A 17440-nucleotide genomic window follows, 5' to 3' on the forward strand; every position below is an offset into this window, starting at 1 on the left:
TATGTTTTATAATAAGTAACTAGTGACTAAAGTTTTAAAATAATTGTAGTGGAGTAAAAGTACAACATTTGGATCCGAGATGTAGTGGAGTAGAAGTAAAAGTATTGGAAATACTCAAGTAAAGTACAAATACCTCAAAATTGTACAGTGCAGTAGTCCTACTTAAGTAAATCTACTCAGTTACTTTCCACCAGTGCCTGGATCTGCACCCCAAACTCCAGAGTGGCTCATGTACACAACGCATATCAAGTTGGCCGTGTGATGGGAACATCAATAAATATTATGTTGTCCGCCGCCTGCTGCAGAGGTGGCTATCTTTAGTGTCTAAAACCTGTTAGTCCATTTCTCGGTTCCTGTTTCCCAGGTTTAGAGGGAGATCACCGTTACATGGGCCTGGGGCAGGCTGATCTCATCAGGGGCGTCACCAGGGGTAGGAGAGTTGGACTGAGTTACCAGGGCCCAAGGTGGAGGGGCCCTAGTAACTTTAGCTATTGAAAAATAGCAGATATACAAGCTCACAGCGCGGCACCGAGTGCCGCGCTGCGAGCTTGCAGATCTGCTATTTTTGAAAAGTCGTGAAAATGTGCGCAAATCTTTGAATATATGTATTTTTTTTAGTGAACATTTGTAACAAAAATGCTGCTTCTGGGGGGTCCCTGGAACTAAATATTTTGAGATGGGGGGGGGGGTCCTTCACATGAAAAAGTTTGAGCATCACTGACATGGAAACATGTCAGGTTTCTTGGCACACATTATCATGATTTAAAAAAAATAGCAGATCTACAAGCTCGCAGCGCGGCACTCGGTGCCGCGCTGTGAGCTTGTATATCTGCTGTTTTTCAATAGTTAACATTCATGGGGGGCCCGCAGTGAATCCTTGTACCCAGGGCCCAGAATTTGGTGTGACGCCCCTGGATCTCATGCATTCCCCGGGCGAGAGCTGTGAATCAGTACGGGGCACAGAGAGAGAGAGAGACGGCTGAGTCGGACAAAAACCAAGCCCCAGGAAGTGGTGAGGAGGGTGGGAGTTGGACGGGGGGCAGCTAGAAGAAGAGCGAAAGCAGGGTCTCACAGGAAAGGCCAGTTAGTCAGCAGGGCATTCACGAATAGGGATTTTTAGGATTCGAATTATTCAACCTCAAAGTATTCGAATAGTCGAATATTCTACAGGAAATATAGATATATTTTTTCATAGCTTTCAAACTGGTCAATTTTCGGTCTATTAGTGACAGCTGCATTAGCTGGCTCTTCCTCCATCATGACATCGAGTCTGCCGGCTGGCCGCTGTTTTTCCCACTGGTAATTAGTTCCGGGAGACGAAACGTGACGCATGACATCAGTATAGACTAGAGCATTAACCATTAACCAATTCATCCACCATGGTCATTGACAACTCATTCATATGACTTCCTATCTAGCCAAGCTGTATAAACCACTAATAAATAATATTTATTTTTAAATGAAGAAATAAGCAAATATTTGACTTTGGTGAACAATGTCGAATATTGACTTTGATATTCGAATATTCTGTGAATGCCCTAGTAGTGGTGGAAAAAGTACTCAAATGCTGCCGGCTGATAAACTCTTTATGTGTTCAGCCAGCCAGCGGATTCTCCCAATAACCAATGACACACGTAGCTACAACCAATTGTCACTTCCTGAGTATTGGGACGGCTCACCCAATTGGACAGAGGGGGAAAACAGTGCTTCAAGCATAAACCGGGAGCCACATGCGACTCATGCCACCTTCACTTACTGCCGCCCGCAGGTAAATATTGAAATACTGGTATATTATTAACTGTTACAATTCCAAACATGCAGACATGAACCGCTTTAATTACTTCAGTCTCTATCAGTAGCTTAATGACTAGTATAAAAGAAAATCTTTTTTATGTCCAATGTATTTGTATTTAAGTTCATAACGTTAACATAATAGCTAAAATAACAGATCTACAAGCTCTAAACGCTTCGCACTGCGGTGTGTTTTGAGCTTGTAGATCAGCTCTCAGTCCCATTTCACTTTTTCAAATGTATATATATTTTTTAAATAGCAGATCTACATAAGCTCACGTGCCGTGAGCTTGTAACGGTAATAAACGGTTTTGGAAAGGATTTCCACCGACAGCGACAAAATATTGATAACGTTTTAAACTAGCTGTTGTAGGTGTGCAATTATCAAGGTTAAGCAATAATTGCCTATTTCTTGCCTAAAATGTAAAAATCCTTTACAAACAAGCTAGGGATGAGAATCAAGTGTCTGTTCTCTTCCCAATGTGCTCCCCAGCCGGGTGTAGCTAATCGCTTTGAGCTCTTGCCTGTGCACAACTCTTGCCAGGGTACAACTCATAACCTCAGACACACCCAATTAATTGCATTTCACGAATGCTCTTCGCTCAACACTGCTGGAGTGAATCAGAGGAGAATCTTGGGGGTCCTCAGAGTTACTACAGGGGGTCCTCCAAATCTTTGAGTGATATAAACTTTTTTTCTTCTTTTTTATATTAACCACTTGAACCCTAGTGTCCATATTCTGAGTACTTTAGCCAAAAATAGCCACACAAGAAGAAAAAAGACAAGATAAGTGGTGTGGAAATATATATATTATACTACAGGTAGTTCTTCTGACCAAGCAATTGGTTGAAATAGGCTGTCTAGCCGTGCTGAAATGAGCATGACAGCACACCTAGCCGTTAACACTTGGGAGGCCAAACTCGTTCAGGAACGAGTTAAGGCCACTAGGTGTCACCACGCCAAACTCGTCCCTGAACGAGACAACGAAGGGTTAACTGTACGTGCAGCTGCCTGCCCTCTGAATGACCCGAGTCCATACGTCACCCCGTAGCAGAGAGAGAGAGAGGGAGAGAGAGAAAATAGCTGAGGCTGGTTACATTGATTTCCATTCTACTCTGAAACATAAAAAGGGCTTTATCTCTGAATGAGGTGAAAAGAACGCCAGGGAAGCAGAGATCTGATTGTTTTCACGGCGACACTATAACGCGATGGTCGGCTCCCGTTTGGATTTTAGTTTTGCGAGCTTTTGTAAACAAAGGGATTATCTTCCCCAATCGTCAGTGGACACCCACGTGCACACGCACGAAGCTTCCGAGGCTCTTCAAAATAAAGCGTGAGTGAACGGCGGCAGCAGCAACAGCTAGAAATGTTATAAACCTGAGCAGCCCATGTGTTAATAGAAGTACATAGACGTATAGTAGCTAAATCTGGACGATGACCCAGTCATTAAATTAATGGTTAAGGAATGCAACAAAAACATAAAAATAACCATGAATTCAGAGAATATAATGGCCTCCTGTGTTAACTGTGCATAGCTGAATAGGATGGGGGAGGTCTACACACCTGTATTTTAAAATCAGTTATTATGGTGGTACTTGCAGAGACGGATTCTTTCTGAGGTGGTACTTAGTGTAAAAAAGTTGAGAACCACTGGTCTAGGGTAAGGTTTAGAGTTAGAATAGTTGAGGTTAGGCGTAAGGCGATATGGAATGAATGCAATGCCAACGCGACCTGTGAAGGATGGAATGAGAGAGAGAGACACATGAAAGCCACGACGATCGTGTGGCACTAGACTTGCGTGCGGCACTTTTGTTAGCTCATCCATTTCCTTTTCATCTCTATAAATAACCCCACAGGAAATGGTTTTGGCTCTCATCGCACATAATGAGACGGAAGTGATCAGCTGCATCATCTTCCATCCGCATGTCCTTGCCCTGTAGGGCCAAGATATGTCAGGGACCGTTCCAGATAGTTGCCGTTTGCTGTTGCTTATAATGTCAACTGAGACGCATACTGATAGATCCATAGAAATATAGAACATTACTGACATATTTGACAGCTTTGATAGTGGAAATAGCCGATCTACAATGCGATAAGACGCGTTGTGAGCTTGTAGATCTGCTATTTGCACAATTTTTTTTACATTTTTCAACATGGAAACGAATATGACGATCATGAAAAATATTTGCGATTATGTCAAATAATTACGATTAGACGATTATGTTGTAATAATTGTGACAGCACTAACTGTAAGGCCATCCAGTGGGAACGGGTTTATCCCCCAGCTGTCTGTCTGTCTGTCTGTCTGTCTGTCTGTCTGTCCTTGGCACCATTTAACTGGGGGGAGGGGAGGGGGGCATGATAACAAGATCCCCTGCAATTATAATGCTATAATCATTCAGATTATAGAGGGATTTGAGATAACACTTTGCCAGCTTTACAACTTAACAGTGGGGGCGAATGTTCGGCGACCGGCGTCGAAAGGCTGCCGTCTTTAGAATACGCGCACGCACTTCAGCAATTTAAATCCTGACCGAGCATCTTTTGATACACTCCAATACACGGTCCTATTTATAGGACCTCAGGTCTTTAGCAATTACAGTCATGGAAGGCAAGACATGAAACATGCTTTGCATTTGACCTATCATACGATACAGCCCTGCAACTGTTTTCGTCACTATGCGCTGGGAGACATAGTGAAGATGTATCCCGTTAACAAAACACAGGTTCAGACTCTTCTAGGCCTGATTAAAAGGGTGACATTTAACCCTGTATGGTTGAGGGTTAGGCTCGATATTTCAAAGTGGGTGACGGGGCACCCTGGGGTGCCGTGATGGCAGTCCAGTGGTGCCGCGAGATAATTTGATAGTATTTGGAATTTATTTGGACACTTAAAAACATATTTAGTATCATTTTACAAAGTACAAAGTTATTTTCAGTCAGTTCTAACCAAAATGGCTATTATCTCAACGCTTTCCTCCCAACATAATCACTAAAATATGGCATACCAGCATGTGCTTTTTCACATACTAAACTATGACCTTCGGTCGCAATAAGGTGTTGGGGGGGGGGGGATTATGAATATATTGTAGAGGTGCCTCGGATGTAAATAATATTTATAGGGGTGCCCTTAACCAAAAGAGTTTGGGAACCCTTGCTCTAACACAGTGTTTCTCAACCACTGTGCCTGGGGACCTTTGGTGTGCCCCTGAGAAGGGTCAAGTGTGCCCCTTGAAACTGCTTGTAAGCCAGTATTGTATTTATCATTTTAAAAATGATTTAAACTAGTGAAAACAGCCGTTGTGTGCTTGTAGATCTGCTGTTTTCACTACTGTTGTGCGACAGTCTTATATGATGAAGCAGGGCTTCATCATATAACGTACAAATTTGAAACTCGGAGATACAAGGTTTCTTCCCGACAGTGACGATATTTACACCCCCGTATTATGTCGGTGTGCCCATGGATTCTTGGAACATGAAAAGTGTGCCCATGCAGAAAAAAATGAGAAAATGTCTAACGGACATATTGATGTATGCAGGGGTGCCCGGACCAGACGTGATCAGCACTTACCACGAGGTTCCCGATGACCATGACCATCATGAACACGACCAGGCACATGCCGGCCCCCGCCACCTCCATGCAGTCCCACATGGTCTCGATCCACTCGCCGCAGAGGATGCGGAACACGATGAGGAAGGAGTGGAAGAAGTCGTTCATGTGCCAGCGCGGCAGCTCGCAGCTCTCGGCGATCTTGCACACGCAGTCCTTGTAGCTCTTGCCGAAGAGCTGCATGCCCACCACGGCGAAGATGAACACGATGATGGCCAGCACCAGCGTCAGGTTGCCCAGCGCGCCCACGGAGTTGCCGATGATCCTGAGCAGCATGTTGAGCGTGGGCCAGGACTTGGCCAGTTTGAAGACACGGAGCTGTCTCCATCATAGCAAGGCAAAGAAACACAGAGTTATGTCGTTGTCTTAAAGGTGATACACCATGAATTTTCACTTTTCCTATTTTAAAACCTTTTTTTGGGGTCCCACTAGCACTTTCTATCCTCACAAAGTCCCATTTCTGACCACTGTGTCTTTCTCTGTTTTTGGGAAGGCTGAGGTTAAAAGCTTTCCACGGGTTCTCAGAACAGGCTGTCCTGAATTGTTGCCGTCGCTGCCGTCAGCGACGGCCGTTTTTGAAGAAAGGGGTGGCGCAGATCAGGCCAAAGGTGGTACTGCAGCTGAAAATGCTCTGAGAGCCATTCAAAAATGAGAGAGGCTCTCTATTCAGGAGTGGTAATTTAGCCTCAAACCTTTTGAAAAACGTTTTTGGGACATAAACAATATGACATAAATACTTTTTAAATGCATGGTGTATCACCTTTAAAATGAGTGTCACACTAAAGTGTGTCACCTTATCCCACTGGGCGCGATAACGATAAAGATAACAATAAAAAATATAGTTTTCTTTTTAACACATGATTTAGTAACCCATGTTTTCACCCAGTGCCAATTGCCTATTGTAATCCGATATTATTGTGAAAATCCATTATCCTGGGGCGGAACATTTGCCAAAAAATAGCTGATCTACAAGCTCACAACGTGTCGCGTTTGAGACGCGTTGTGAGCTTGTAGATCAGCTATTTTTTGGCAAAGACGTTTGATAGAGAGTGAAAAAAAGACTGTATCAAGTACGTATATTATAAGTACCTTTTACCAATTATAGAGGGTTTAAGTGTTACCGGATATGCAGCTCGGCAAGTACAAGGTGAATTGATCCCGGTGAATGACGGAGGACGATATCACGATAGACTAAATCTCCACGATACGATTATCGTGAGTGTTTTTTTTATCACGATAAACGATAATATCGCTTAACGTCCCATCGCTATTGGTGTGTTGTAAAGCACGTTTCCTAGCTTTACCAGACGGAAGGAGCGCAGCACAGACAGGCCCTGGACGTTGGCCAGGCACAGCTCCACCAGGCTGAGGGTGACGATGATGCTGTCGAAGATGTTCCAGCCCACTTGGAAGTAGTAGTAGGGATCCATGGCGATCAGCTTGAAGAACATCTCCGCCGCAAAGATCCCGGTAAAAACCTAGAAGCAGGAAATACTCATTTACATGGAGCTGCACGGCGGAATCATTAGTGTTCATTTAATTCCTAGAGCATTGGTTCTCAGGGGACCCAGGGGTCCTTGAGGGAGGTCCAGGGGGTCCCCAGCTAAATGATAGATAGGAACCAAATGGACCCTTATGGGTCTGTAACTCAGAGAGTGTACAAATGAGACCAAATGGTTCCATTTGGTCCCATTTGTACACTCTCAGAGTTAAAGGGATATTTCACTTTAAAACAAAAATAAAAGTCATTTTATTGTCTAATCAGGCTTTTATGAACACCCTGAACAGTTTTTAATTTGCTTGATTCAATATTTTGATATTTGATGTAAATGTTACCAGGCCCTCCCTCCCCATACACACCCATTGTAACTTCAAACTCCATTTAACCATTAAAACACCCATTATATTTTCTATAATTTATTTTAAATAATGTTTCATTGTATTTAATTCTTTCCATTTTCCCAAAGAATTATTAGAAATAAATGAAAAAAGTTATCGAAAAAACACGGCCTGCTCATGTATTAGGAGGGTAGTATCTCGGCCGAGCCATGAGGCTCATAGGGCAGGAGCCTATCTCATGTTTCTGTAGCGTGAGGCAGCTTGATGTACAAGTACACCCACTGGACATGACGCTAGTATGTCGCAGGGACTTACCCCCAATCCAACCCTTGATGCTGAGTGCCAAGCAGGGAGGCACTGGGTCCCATTTTTTTCTTTGGTATGACCCGACCGGGGTTTGAACCCCGATCTCCCAGTCTCAGGGCGGACACTCAAACCACTAGCCCACTGAGCTGGTCATAATTTTCCCAAAGAAGAAATATATGAAAAAGGTTATCGAAAAACACGGCCTGCTCATGTATTAGGAGGGTAGTATGAGTCACCATAATAAAATAATGGGAGTTTACAATGGGTGTGTATGGGGAGAGGCCCTGGGGCTGGAGGGCCTGATAACATTTACATAAAATATCTAAATATTGAATCAAGCTAATTAAAATCTGTCCAGGGTGTTCATAAAGCCTGATTAGACCATAAAATGACCAAACGTTTTTTTTCCTCAAACTGAAATATCCCTTTAAATAAACATTGATTTTACAATATAAATCGGGGTCCCATAGAAATGCCATTGAATGCGGGTCCGTAGCCTAATGCATGTCAAACTGGGGGTCCTTGAAATTAAAATGGTTGAGTCTTTGGGGGTCATGAAAAAGAGAACCAGTGTCCTAGAGTGAACGTGTTTCGAGAGGCAATACATATTCACCAGGTTGCCGACGGAGAGCACGTTGTCAAACTCTTTGCTCATGGGATAGTGTTCCATGGCCATGAAGAGGGTGTTGAGCACAATGCAGATGGTGATGCCCAGGTCCACGAAGGGGTCCATCACCACAAAGAGCACCCACTTCTTGAAGACCACCCAGCGCACGCAGCAGTCCCACTTCAAGAAGAGGTCGGCGAACTTGTACCAGAGGGGCGGACAGGGCCTCTGGGACTCCTCCAGGTCTACACCTATAGACAAAGAGAAAAAGGTGGCATTTAGGAAGGGAATATCTTCAGAAATAGTGTCATATCCTGGAATGAATTCCTTACCAAAACATTTCTTCACCAATGTGTTTGTAAGGAATGTTTTTTTGTGCAAAAGAAAAGCTTGCAATGGATTCAGAATCATGAAAGAACCCTAGTTTGACCCCTCACATGCTACTTAAAGCATATTTATTTTGGTGTGTTTTATCCTGTATAGTTAAGTTAATGGGACCCCAACTTTCAGCAGCTGTAACGGATTCTCCTATAGGGAAACTGAATTTCAGTCTTTGTGGGATATGTTACTAGACACCTTTACAAACACATTGGCAAAGAACATTTTTGGTAAGGAATTTATTCCAGGACTTTTTAAGATATTCCCTTACTATATTGGACAAAATGAGCAGGGACGTGGAGAGAATGTTAGAGAGGCAGGGACTGAAATTTCTAAGAGCCTTTTGGTGAAAATGTAAAAAAGCTTGGAGGTTGCTATTTTCGGTGCTTGATACCACACTGAACTAAGCATGATCAAGTCAATACTGGAGATGTGGCGAAACGGCATGGATTTCTACAGAGAGGGCAATTCTTTCAACATAAGATCCTGCATTCAAGTTCAGGAGAGTTCGGACAAGGTGATTCTCTTGAAAGCTGCCTTCGGGTATGGCATGGAAAGAGGGGCATTTGCATTTCTTTCACCATAGTAAAAACTGCATGGTCTGGAGAGGGCACTTTTTACAGAAAGATAAAAGGCAGGGGCTCAAGCCCCCTTTGATGTCAATGAGTGCATATGCCTGACCTAAAGGCCTTAAAGTTAAAGGCATAAGAGCTGGTACTTTAAGACAATGAAAATAGAGCCCACAGTGTTCAGGCTTTTTACTGTGCTCTGCGAGCATTAGCTGTGAACAATCTGTAATTGACCATTTTCCTATTCTCAAGCTGCAAGCTTGTAACAATTTATATTCTGAAAATGTGTGTCTGAATATTTTTGATGCGATTCTACAAAGGTCTTCTAAATCCTTCTAAGGTTTTTGAAAAACGCATGTTTCTATGATCAGTGGTTCTCAAACCTTTTCATGTCAAGGACACCTAGAATTATATGTATTTGGCTGCCGACCCCCATCTCGAAATATTATGTATCAGGGACCCCCCAGAAGCAAATATTCGAGTTACAAATGTTCGCTTTAAAAAATATATCCACCTATTTCAGCAAGACTTTACTGTAGCATTATCTGAAGGACACTTCCGGTTAACAGCAGACATACAAGCTCACGTCGCGTCACAGATGCAACCGTTGTGAGCTTGTAGATCACACTCGCCTTCTGCGCAATGCACGATGGAAAGTTGTGGATATATTCAAAGATTTGCAAAGAGAAAAAGATGGTCTTGAACAAAATGAGGGAAATGAAACCCATGATAGCAAATGATCCATTATGGATAACAATTAAGACTGGCGTGGTTAGAGTGGCCTCGAAAATCCAATAACATCTATCACATGGGAATCATAGGAATCACGGGTCTTTCTTTTCTTTTTATATGGTGAGCCATGAATATGATGAACAGGCACTCTTTGATCTGTTATCAGGCCGATGTATTTTGGGCATGAAATTACAATTTCTTTCTATTTAAAGGTGATTTAAACAGTATTTATGTCATATTGTTTATGTCCCAAAAACGTTTTTCAAAAGGTTTGAGGCTAAATTACCACTCCTGAATAGAGAGCCTCTCATTTTTGAATGGCTCTCAGAGCATTTCAGCTGCAGTACCACCACCTTTGGCCTGAATCTGGATAGCCTGTTTTGAGAACCCGTGGGATACTTTTAACCTTCGCCTTCTCAAAAAAGACACAACGGTCAGAAATGGGACTTTGTGAGGATAGAAGGTGCTAGTGGGACCCCAAAAAAAGGTTTTAAAATAGGAAAAGTGAAATTTCATGGTGTATCACCTTTAACATTCTCCTTAGACGGTAAATTTGAACACTTTTACAACTAATCAATGTATTTTATTTCATGAATACGTAGGATAGGCATTCATAAGCTTTCAGCTTCAGCCTATTCCTTTTGATCACCTGAAACAATGATTATGTGGATGTATGACTTGTATAATGTATGCGAATTGATCAAATAAACTAAAACTAAACTAACCGTCTATTCACAGATTCAACAATCCTTTCGGAAGGAAGGAACCATGTCGAAGTGTGTTTTATTGGGTAAAGCATTGTGCTGGTAACCAATAAAACAGAGAAGGTGTTATAAAGAACGGCACATTATTGAGATAACTGTTGGTTATTGTAATCTTACATAGGCAATATAAAGTGGGTGACCATTAATTCTTTATAAGCATTCAGTGCAATATTTTGGACTGATATAAAATGAGTGCATATCACTAAAGACTGTGCAAGCCACTGTTATGTTAACAGGGATCTCTCTGACCAACACAAAGTGATTAAGGTCCCCCTCAATACATGTGTATCAGCCTTGAACAACGGAGCGCACAATGTTGACAGCTGCACGGTAAGCCAAGAAAGTACACCTCACGTTATTGCGTGGTCTGTTTGTACTCACTACTAAGCCTGGAGTATTTCCACAATCCCCTTAGGGACTTGACACTTGACACACACTCATGCCCGGTGGCTCCATCACAAAGCCCTGAATAATAGTGTCATCACTCCTTGCACATGTCCAGAAATATAATCGACTGGATGAGAAGCAGCCCCGTGGAGGCACATGTTTACACTCTCAGGGCTCTGTTTTCATTGCCTTAAGTACCAGCTCTTATGCAAAATGGTAAATGGTAAATGGTGCATTTATATAGCGCTTTTAATCCAAAGCGCTTTACATAGATTGTGCATTACATTCACCCATTCACTCACACATTCATACACCGGTGGCGGAGGAAGCCATGCAAGGCACCAACCTACTCACCGGAGGCAATTAGGGGTTCAGAGTCTTGCCCAAGGACCCTTCGACATTAACTCAGGGGGAGCCCGGATTCGAACTGGGAACCCTTCGGGATTTATACCCTTCTTGCTCTAATACCAGTTTCTCTACCCCTGAGCTATGCCTTGTCCATACTGTCTCCGACCACAGAACTTTTCTTCGGAGAGTTCAAACTTTCCGACGTGCAGCTTTCCTAACTCTAATTCGGGGTAATGCTTTTCAGAAGATGCGAGTGATGTCATTTAGTAGTTAAACCGGACCTTTCCGACGAAAAGTAAGTTCGGACAGGCCTTAAAGTTAAAGGCATAAGAGCTGGTACTTAACACATTGGGTGCCCCTAGATCTAGATGGAGCCAGAGTTATCCCCTCTGGATGCCCAGATCCACCACCATTGTATTGCACACGGCCCTGCTGCGTCAGTGCATGCGTAATGACGTCACTTGGTCACATGACCGTAGACAGGATGTTGTTGTGTAACATACTGTATGGGCCAGTGTAGATCATAGCTGTTGTTTGCCGATCAAAATTTGGTCATTTTGCCACAGTTGGCCACAGTTTTAGCCATAAAAAAATACATCAGAGATAAAGGGCTTTAAAGATGTGGAAATGCATTGGAGTATATGGAGAAAAACGGCCACGCGATGCTCTCAGCGTCCATTGGAAGCAACCCGCGGTGAATGGGCTACATCCAGGCGTAGCCCCGACCTTACGGTGAGATTTAAAGTTGTTACTGTAAATACAGTAAACGCGGCAAATGCGTTGTGGGCCTCCAGCGACATCAAAGAGTTTGACGCGTGGGCACCCGCTGAGTTAAGACAATGAAAATAGGGCCCACAGTGTTTATTTAATACAGAGGCTTTTTACTGTGCTCTGCGAGCATTAGCTGTGAACAATCTGTAATTGACCATTTTCCTATACTCAAGCTGTGAGCTAGTAACAATATTGTGAACATTTGTGCAAGTCTTTGAATATTTTTGACACGATTCTACAAAGGTTTTTGAAAAACGCATGTTTCTATGTCAGTGGTACTCAAACTTTTTCATGTCAAGGACACCTAGAATTATATGTATTTGGCCACCGACCCCCATCTCGAAATATTATGTATCAGGGACCCCCCCAGAAGCAAATATTTGAGTTACAAATGTTCACTTTAAAAATATATATATATTCAAAGATTTTCATGATTTTTTCAAAAATAGCAGATCTACAAGCCCGCAGTAGATCTGCTATTTCTTTAAGATCAGTACTTAAGTAAATGTACTCAGTTACTTTACACCACTGACCTTCAATGGCAGCCACTGAAAACACAGTGAGAGCACTCTTGGTTCTTTGTTTGAGACCTGGCCCCTCCACCTGAAGCACGCTGTGAACAGAGCCCAGTGACTGCTCCTTCACTTCATCGTCTGAGGGAGGCTGAAAGAGACATGTCGAAAAGATTACAAATGGCCAGTTGGCAGTACACTGGGCAATCAGTGCAAACAATTTCTGCCTCTAATATTTGACAATTTGGCCAATGTTTAATTTGTCATTTTAGAGGTATTAAAAAGTCCTTAAAGTTATACCATGTAAAAAAATAAAAATAAAACAAATCTTAAAATTGTCCTAACTGTTAAACCGCACCCACTCCGTTATTTTCAGCTTCTAAAGCCTTCTCTTTATATGTTTTCTATGATCCTTGCCGGGGTCCGGTTTTCGCGGAAAAATAGCGGCATCTGCATCATCTGTATACGTTGGCCAATCACATCGCGGATCATACACACATGATACACTACCGGCCAATCACAGCTTATCTGCCATGGTCTTCAGGAAGTAGCCTCGCTCAGTGTTTACCATGGTGAAGGATTCTTAACCTCTTAATCCCCAAATCCTGGACAGAAAACTACGTTCTACCATGCGTTCTACCCCTCCACGGATTTGTATCGGTCGCGGTGGTTTGCGGCGCCGCGGCGGTGGTCCGCGACGACTCCGGGCGAAACGGCCGAAAAAAGCAATAACGCTACTGACCACTAGTTTAGCAACTTACACAGTACATCTTTAAATTGTCACTTTAGAAATGTGTAGATATCCTCTATACACTTGGCTGTTGGTTTGTTCACTCAACAGTAAACAGTAAATACTGGACACGCCAAAATAATTTGGGGACCCCCCTGGGGGTGGCGACCCAGAGGTTGAGAACCACTGCCATAGACCACTGTTTCCCAAACATGGGGTCGGTACCCATTTGTGGGTCGCGGAAACATTTTTATGGGCCCCTTAATTTTTGGTTTCCAACATTTTGCTTTGAATTACTATTATTCAAAAAATATGTTAAAGAAAACATTCCCAAAAAAGCTCATGCATTAAAAAAAAAAACTTTTTTTTCCATGAAGAAATCAACAGAAAAATCTAAGAAATTCCATAAATTAGAACACAAATGTTTAAGAAGTAGTGAAAATAGCCAACAAGCTCAAAACGTGGCACGAAGCAAGCTAATAGATCTGCTATTTTCACTAGTTTGGGTCCCGGGAAAAGGTCTAATCTCTCTTTTGGGTCACAGGCTAAAACGTTTGCACTGTCATAGACCATGGGATACTTCCATGAACATCAGCTTGGCTCAGAACAGGTTAGAAGGCGAAATGTAAAAAAAAAGAAAAAGAAAAAAAAAGAAAGAAATCACACCTGTGTGAAGTGAGCAGTGTTCACTTCACACTTCACACTAGAAAATACTATTACTGAAGAATAGCACGCTAATAGTTTCGGGCAATATGTTGATATTATGGAACATTTTTGGCTATAGGGACATCGCAGATTTGTCTTGGGAAACTTGTGGGAGCCCATCAAAGTTGGGTTCAAATTAACTTTACTATAACTTTTACTGTATAGTCAATGAGACCCCAACTTTGATTGGCTTCCACAAGTTTCCCAAGACAAATCTGCGATGTCCCTATAGCCAAAAATGTTCCATATGGCATGTTCTAACTGTGTGCCAAATGTCATGCTTTTATAGTAAAGTGCATGATTTCTGCCCGAAACGCTCTGACTATAGGTACAGTATACAGTCAATCAGATACTTATTACACAGTCACGTATTGGAGTGGCTAGCACCTCTCAAAAAAAAGAAGGAAAAAAAATTCTAGAAGACGGAAAGTCTTAGGCTTAGGCCTTCAAGCACACTAACAACGAGCCAAGGATATAGTTAACATGTATTGCTTTTATTGTCTTCTAGGGCATAATGTTAAAATTTTAAAGGTTAAAAGACCTTTGCCTCTAAAATTTGGGCACCGTTTTCTACTCGATACGCCTGCCTAAATGTGAAAGAGTGGGTCCTTAGTTCCTACTGGCAGCGGTTTATCCATCTACAAACCTTTATTCTTTTTTTTTTCTTCTTTGAAGATCTTTATTTATTGTCAATATTCTTTATTTATTATTTCTCCTAAAAGATTTGTCATGCTCTAGCTCTAGCATACTATCACCTAGGCTAGAACAGTCGTTCCCAAACCTTTTTAGCTGGAGAAGCAAAAGAGAGATTAGACGTTAGTTTGCACAGGACACAAACTAGTGAAAGTAGCAGAACTACAAGCGCACGTGCCGCTTCGCACCGCGTTGCGAGCTTGTAGATCAGCTTTTTACTCATGGTATTTTAATAATATACACACATAATATATATATATATAAATATATATATATATTAATTCATGTTATTATTATTATTATTATGTTTTTTTAATGTAGGAATGTAGGAAATCTGAGACCCACTGATTGGGAAACAGTAAAGTAGAAGCTCCATTCAGCCTTCAACATATCCGAGAATAGCCAGGAAATGGTCTTATTCTTAATACGTTATAAAATATGTAAACCTTTTTCAAGTTTCACTTCAGGCTTGTAACGTCTGGGTCATGTCTGACGCTACAACCGCCGCAACAACGAACCAACCTGGGAGTTTGGGTCCTCTGTTTTTAGGTGGATCACCCTGTGTCTGACATTAAGAACACGGTTTCTCGAGGAAAAGCATGCAGTTATCATCCTTATTATCAAAACTTTGGCACAGCCATTTCTCCTTGGCATCTCTCACCTTGGAGCTTAAGATTTGACCAAGTTTTGAGCTTGGAAGTCAATGACACTCAAATTGGGTTGAAACATGCCTAAATATAGTCCTACTGTATGTCATAGATATGTCATAAATGACTGGGGTCAAAGACCTGACCAAATATGGAGTTCCACCAAGCCTAGTGGAGATACGCGTTCCACCAAGCCAACCTGTCTGTTGTTATTTCCCTGACAACATGGGTGTAGTGAAAAAGGCTTTTTGAGCAGTGCTAACCGCTCCAATACGTGGTTTTGTGTGTATGACCATGTGTTCTTCCAAGGGTTTTCCTACGGTAACAAATGCGTTTAATCATCTGCACCGCTCACTTCACACGGGTGTATTTTTTTCAATGGTCAGTACGTCAGTCTTTCCAGGAAGAAGAAAGCTCCCCCCCCTTTCTCTTTTTACTTGCGCCAGCAGACCGCGCAAATACTGCGTTCGGCTGCGTGTGTAGGTAGGTAGGTATGTTAGGTAGGTGGCCGTGTGTGTTTAAAGCCGAACCCAATCATCATTAACAGCCAATGAGGGACGAGCATTCCTGGTGATGCCAGTGGTGATGTCACTGGCACCGCCAAGTTGTCAGCACACCTCATGGCCTACTTGTGCACAACACCAAGTTGGCACCTCGACAGACTGCAGTAGGCTATATGTGCAGCAGCCATTTTGGAGAGAAGTTGGGTCTCTTCTCACTTCCTTCAAAGGTGTTACCAATGATGCTAATGAAGGCTCTGTTCCATTTCATGTAGCACAGTGGTTCTCAAACATTTTATTTCAAGGACTCCCATAACTCTGAGAGCATACAAATGGAACCAAATGGACCCGTGGGTCCATTTGTATGCACACCTTTCCATTTTGTATGCACACCTTTAAGGGGTCATGTGGAACCCCCAACTGGACCACACTTTCAAACAGTGTTTCCAGTGAGCCAACATGAACAGTATCAGCAACCTCACTCTGTTTGACCGGAATGGAACAGAGCCTTCATTAGAAGAAGCCCAACATCTCTCCAAAATGGCTGCTGTGCATATAGCCTGTTCTTGTTACTTGCGCAAGCAGAGCTCGCAAGTACTGCGATCGGCTGATTATTTATGTATGTCGGTGTCCTCTCTTGTTTAAGACAGTAGCCAATTCAGGGACCAGCATCTCTGGCAATGTCATCATTTACAGGCAATGAGGGACCAGTATTCCTGGTGATGCTAGTGGTGAGGTCACTGGCATCACCAGTGGTGAGCGCAACTCATGAACGTCTCTACGTCAATCCCAAAGAGGATTTAGACTAGCAGTTGTACCAGGTAGTCTCAGCATTTAGAATGGCAGTTGTACTACTAGACATTAGTCATAATGTATACGTTTTTATTTTCTTTTTTGGAAGCGGTGATGCCAGTGGTGAGCGCACCTCACGGCGCGCTCAGCTGGCGCACAATAGGCGGCCATCTATGGCCTACTTGTGCACAAGTCGCAATTTGGCACCTGGACAGAGTGCAGTTCTTGTTATAATCTTCTCACGGCCTTCGACACTAACAGCAGCACGCTGAGGGCCAGTCCGGCCACGCCCAGGCCGATCCCTCCCGCGATCGCCATGCCGAACAGGCCGTCCTTCTTCAGGCCCTCGTTTATGAGCCTCTCCATCTCCAGAGCCTGCCGGTTGGTCGGCTCGTTCCTCAGCAGAGCCCTGATGAACGTCAGGGCCTTCTCGTACTCCTTCAGCCGGTGGTTGGCGGCCGACAGGTAGAACAGGACGTCCCTGGGGTGGTCCTCCTCTCCGTTCTGGAGCAGCTCGTGCAACAGGGCGACGCCCTTCTTGACGTGGTCAGAGCATCTGCTCCTGATTAGATGCGTCGCGTATTCAAAGGTGGTGTCTGCGGACGCGGACCCTAGTTTTTGCACCTCAGCGTTGTATTTGTAGTCGACCTGTACGAGGTCCTCGGGAGCCACGTGGTCACCTATAACAGCCTCCATGGTTCTGGAAACCTGAGCAAGTCCGTTCTAGTTTTATATTAGCTAGGCTGTGATGTCAGTCAC

General features: G+C 43.1%; 2 protein-coding genes across 2 annotated transcripts in view; both read right to left on the bottom strand.

Moving 5' to 3' along the window:
• The window catches only part of scn4aa (sodium channel, voltage-gated, type IV, alpha, a), a gene marked incomplete at both ends in the record, with an annotated part of 64808 nt that overhangs the window by 25279 nt on the left and 22089 nt on the right, over nt 1-17440 (bottom strand). The window contains 4 exons of the mRNA XM_080747086.1: nt 5363-5719; nt 6706-6879; nt 8160-8398; nt 12636-12765. Coding sequence (XP_080603212.1) covers nt 5363-5719; nt 6706-6879; nt 8160-8398; nt 12636-12765 — 900 coding nt within the window. The remainder of the gene's footprint in view (nt 1-5362; nt 5720-6705; nt 6880-8159; nt 8399-12635; nt 12766-17440) is intronic.
• On the bottom strand, nt 16910-17377 carry LOC308303818 (mitochondrial fission 1 protein-like; the record flags this gene model as incomplete). Its single annotated transcript, XM_080748317.1, has 1 exon — nt 16910-17377. One exon carries the CDS (start codon nt 17375-17377, stop codon nt 16910-16912), a length of 468 nt encoding a protein of 155 aa, XP_080604443.1.

This window comes from Nannobrachium achirus, assembly GCF_963921795.1.
Source record: "Nannobrachium achirus genome assembly, chromosome: 18".
NCBI lineage: Eukaryota > Metazoa > Chordata > Actinopteri > Myctophiformes > Myctophidae > Nannobrachium > Nannobrachium achirus.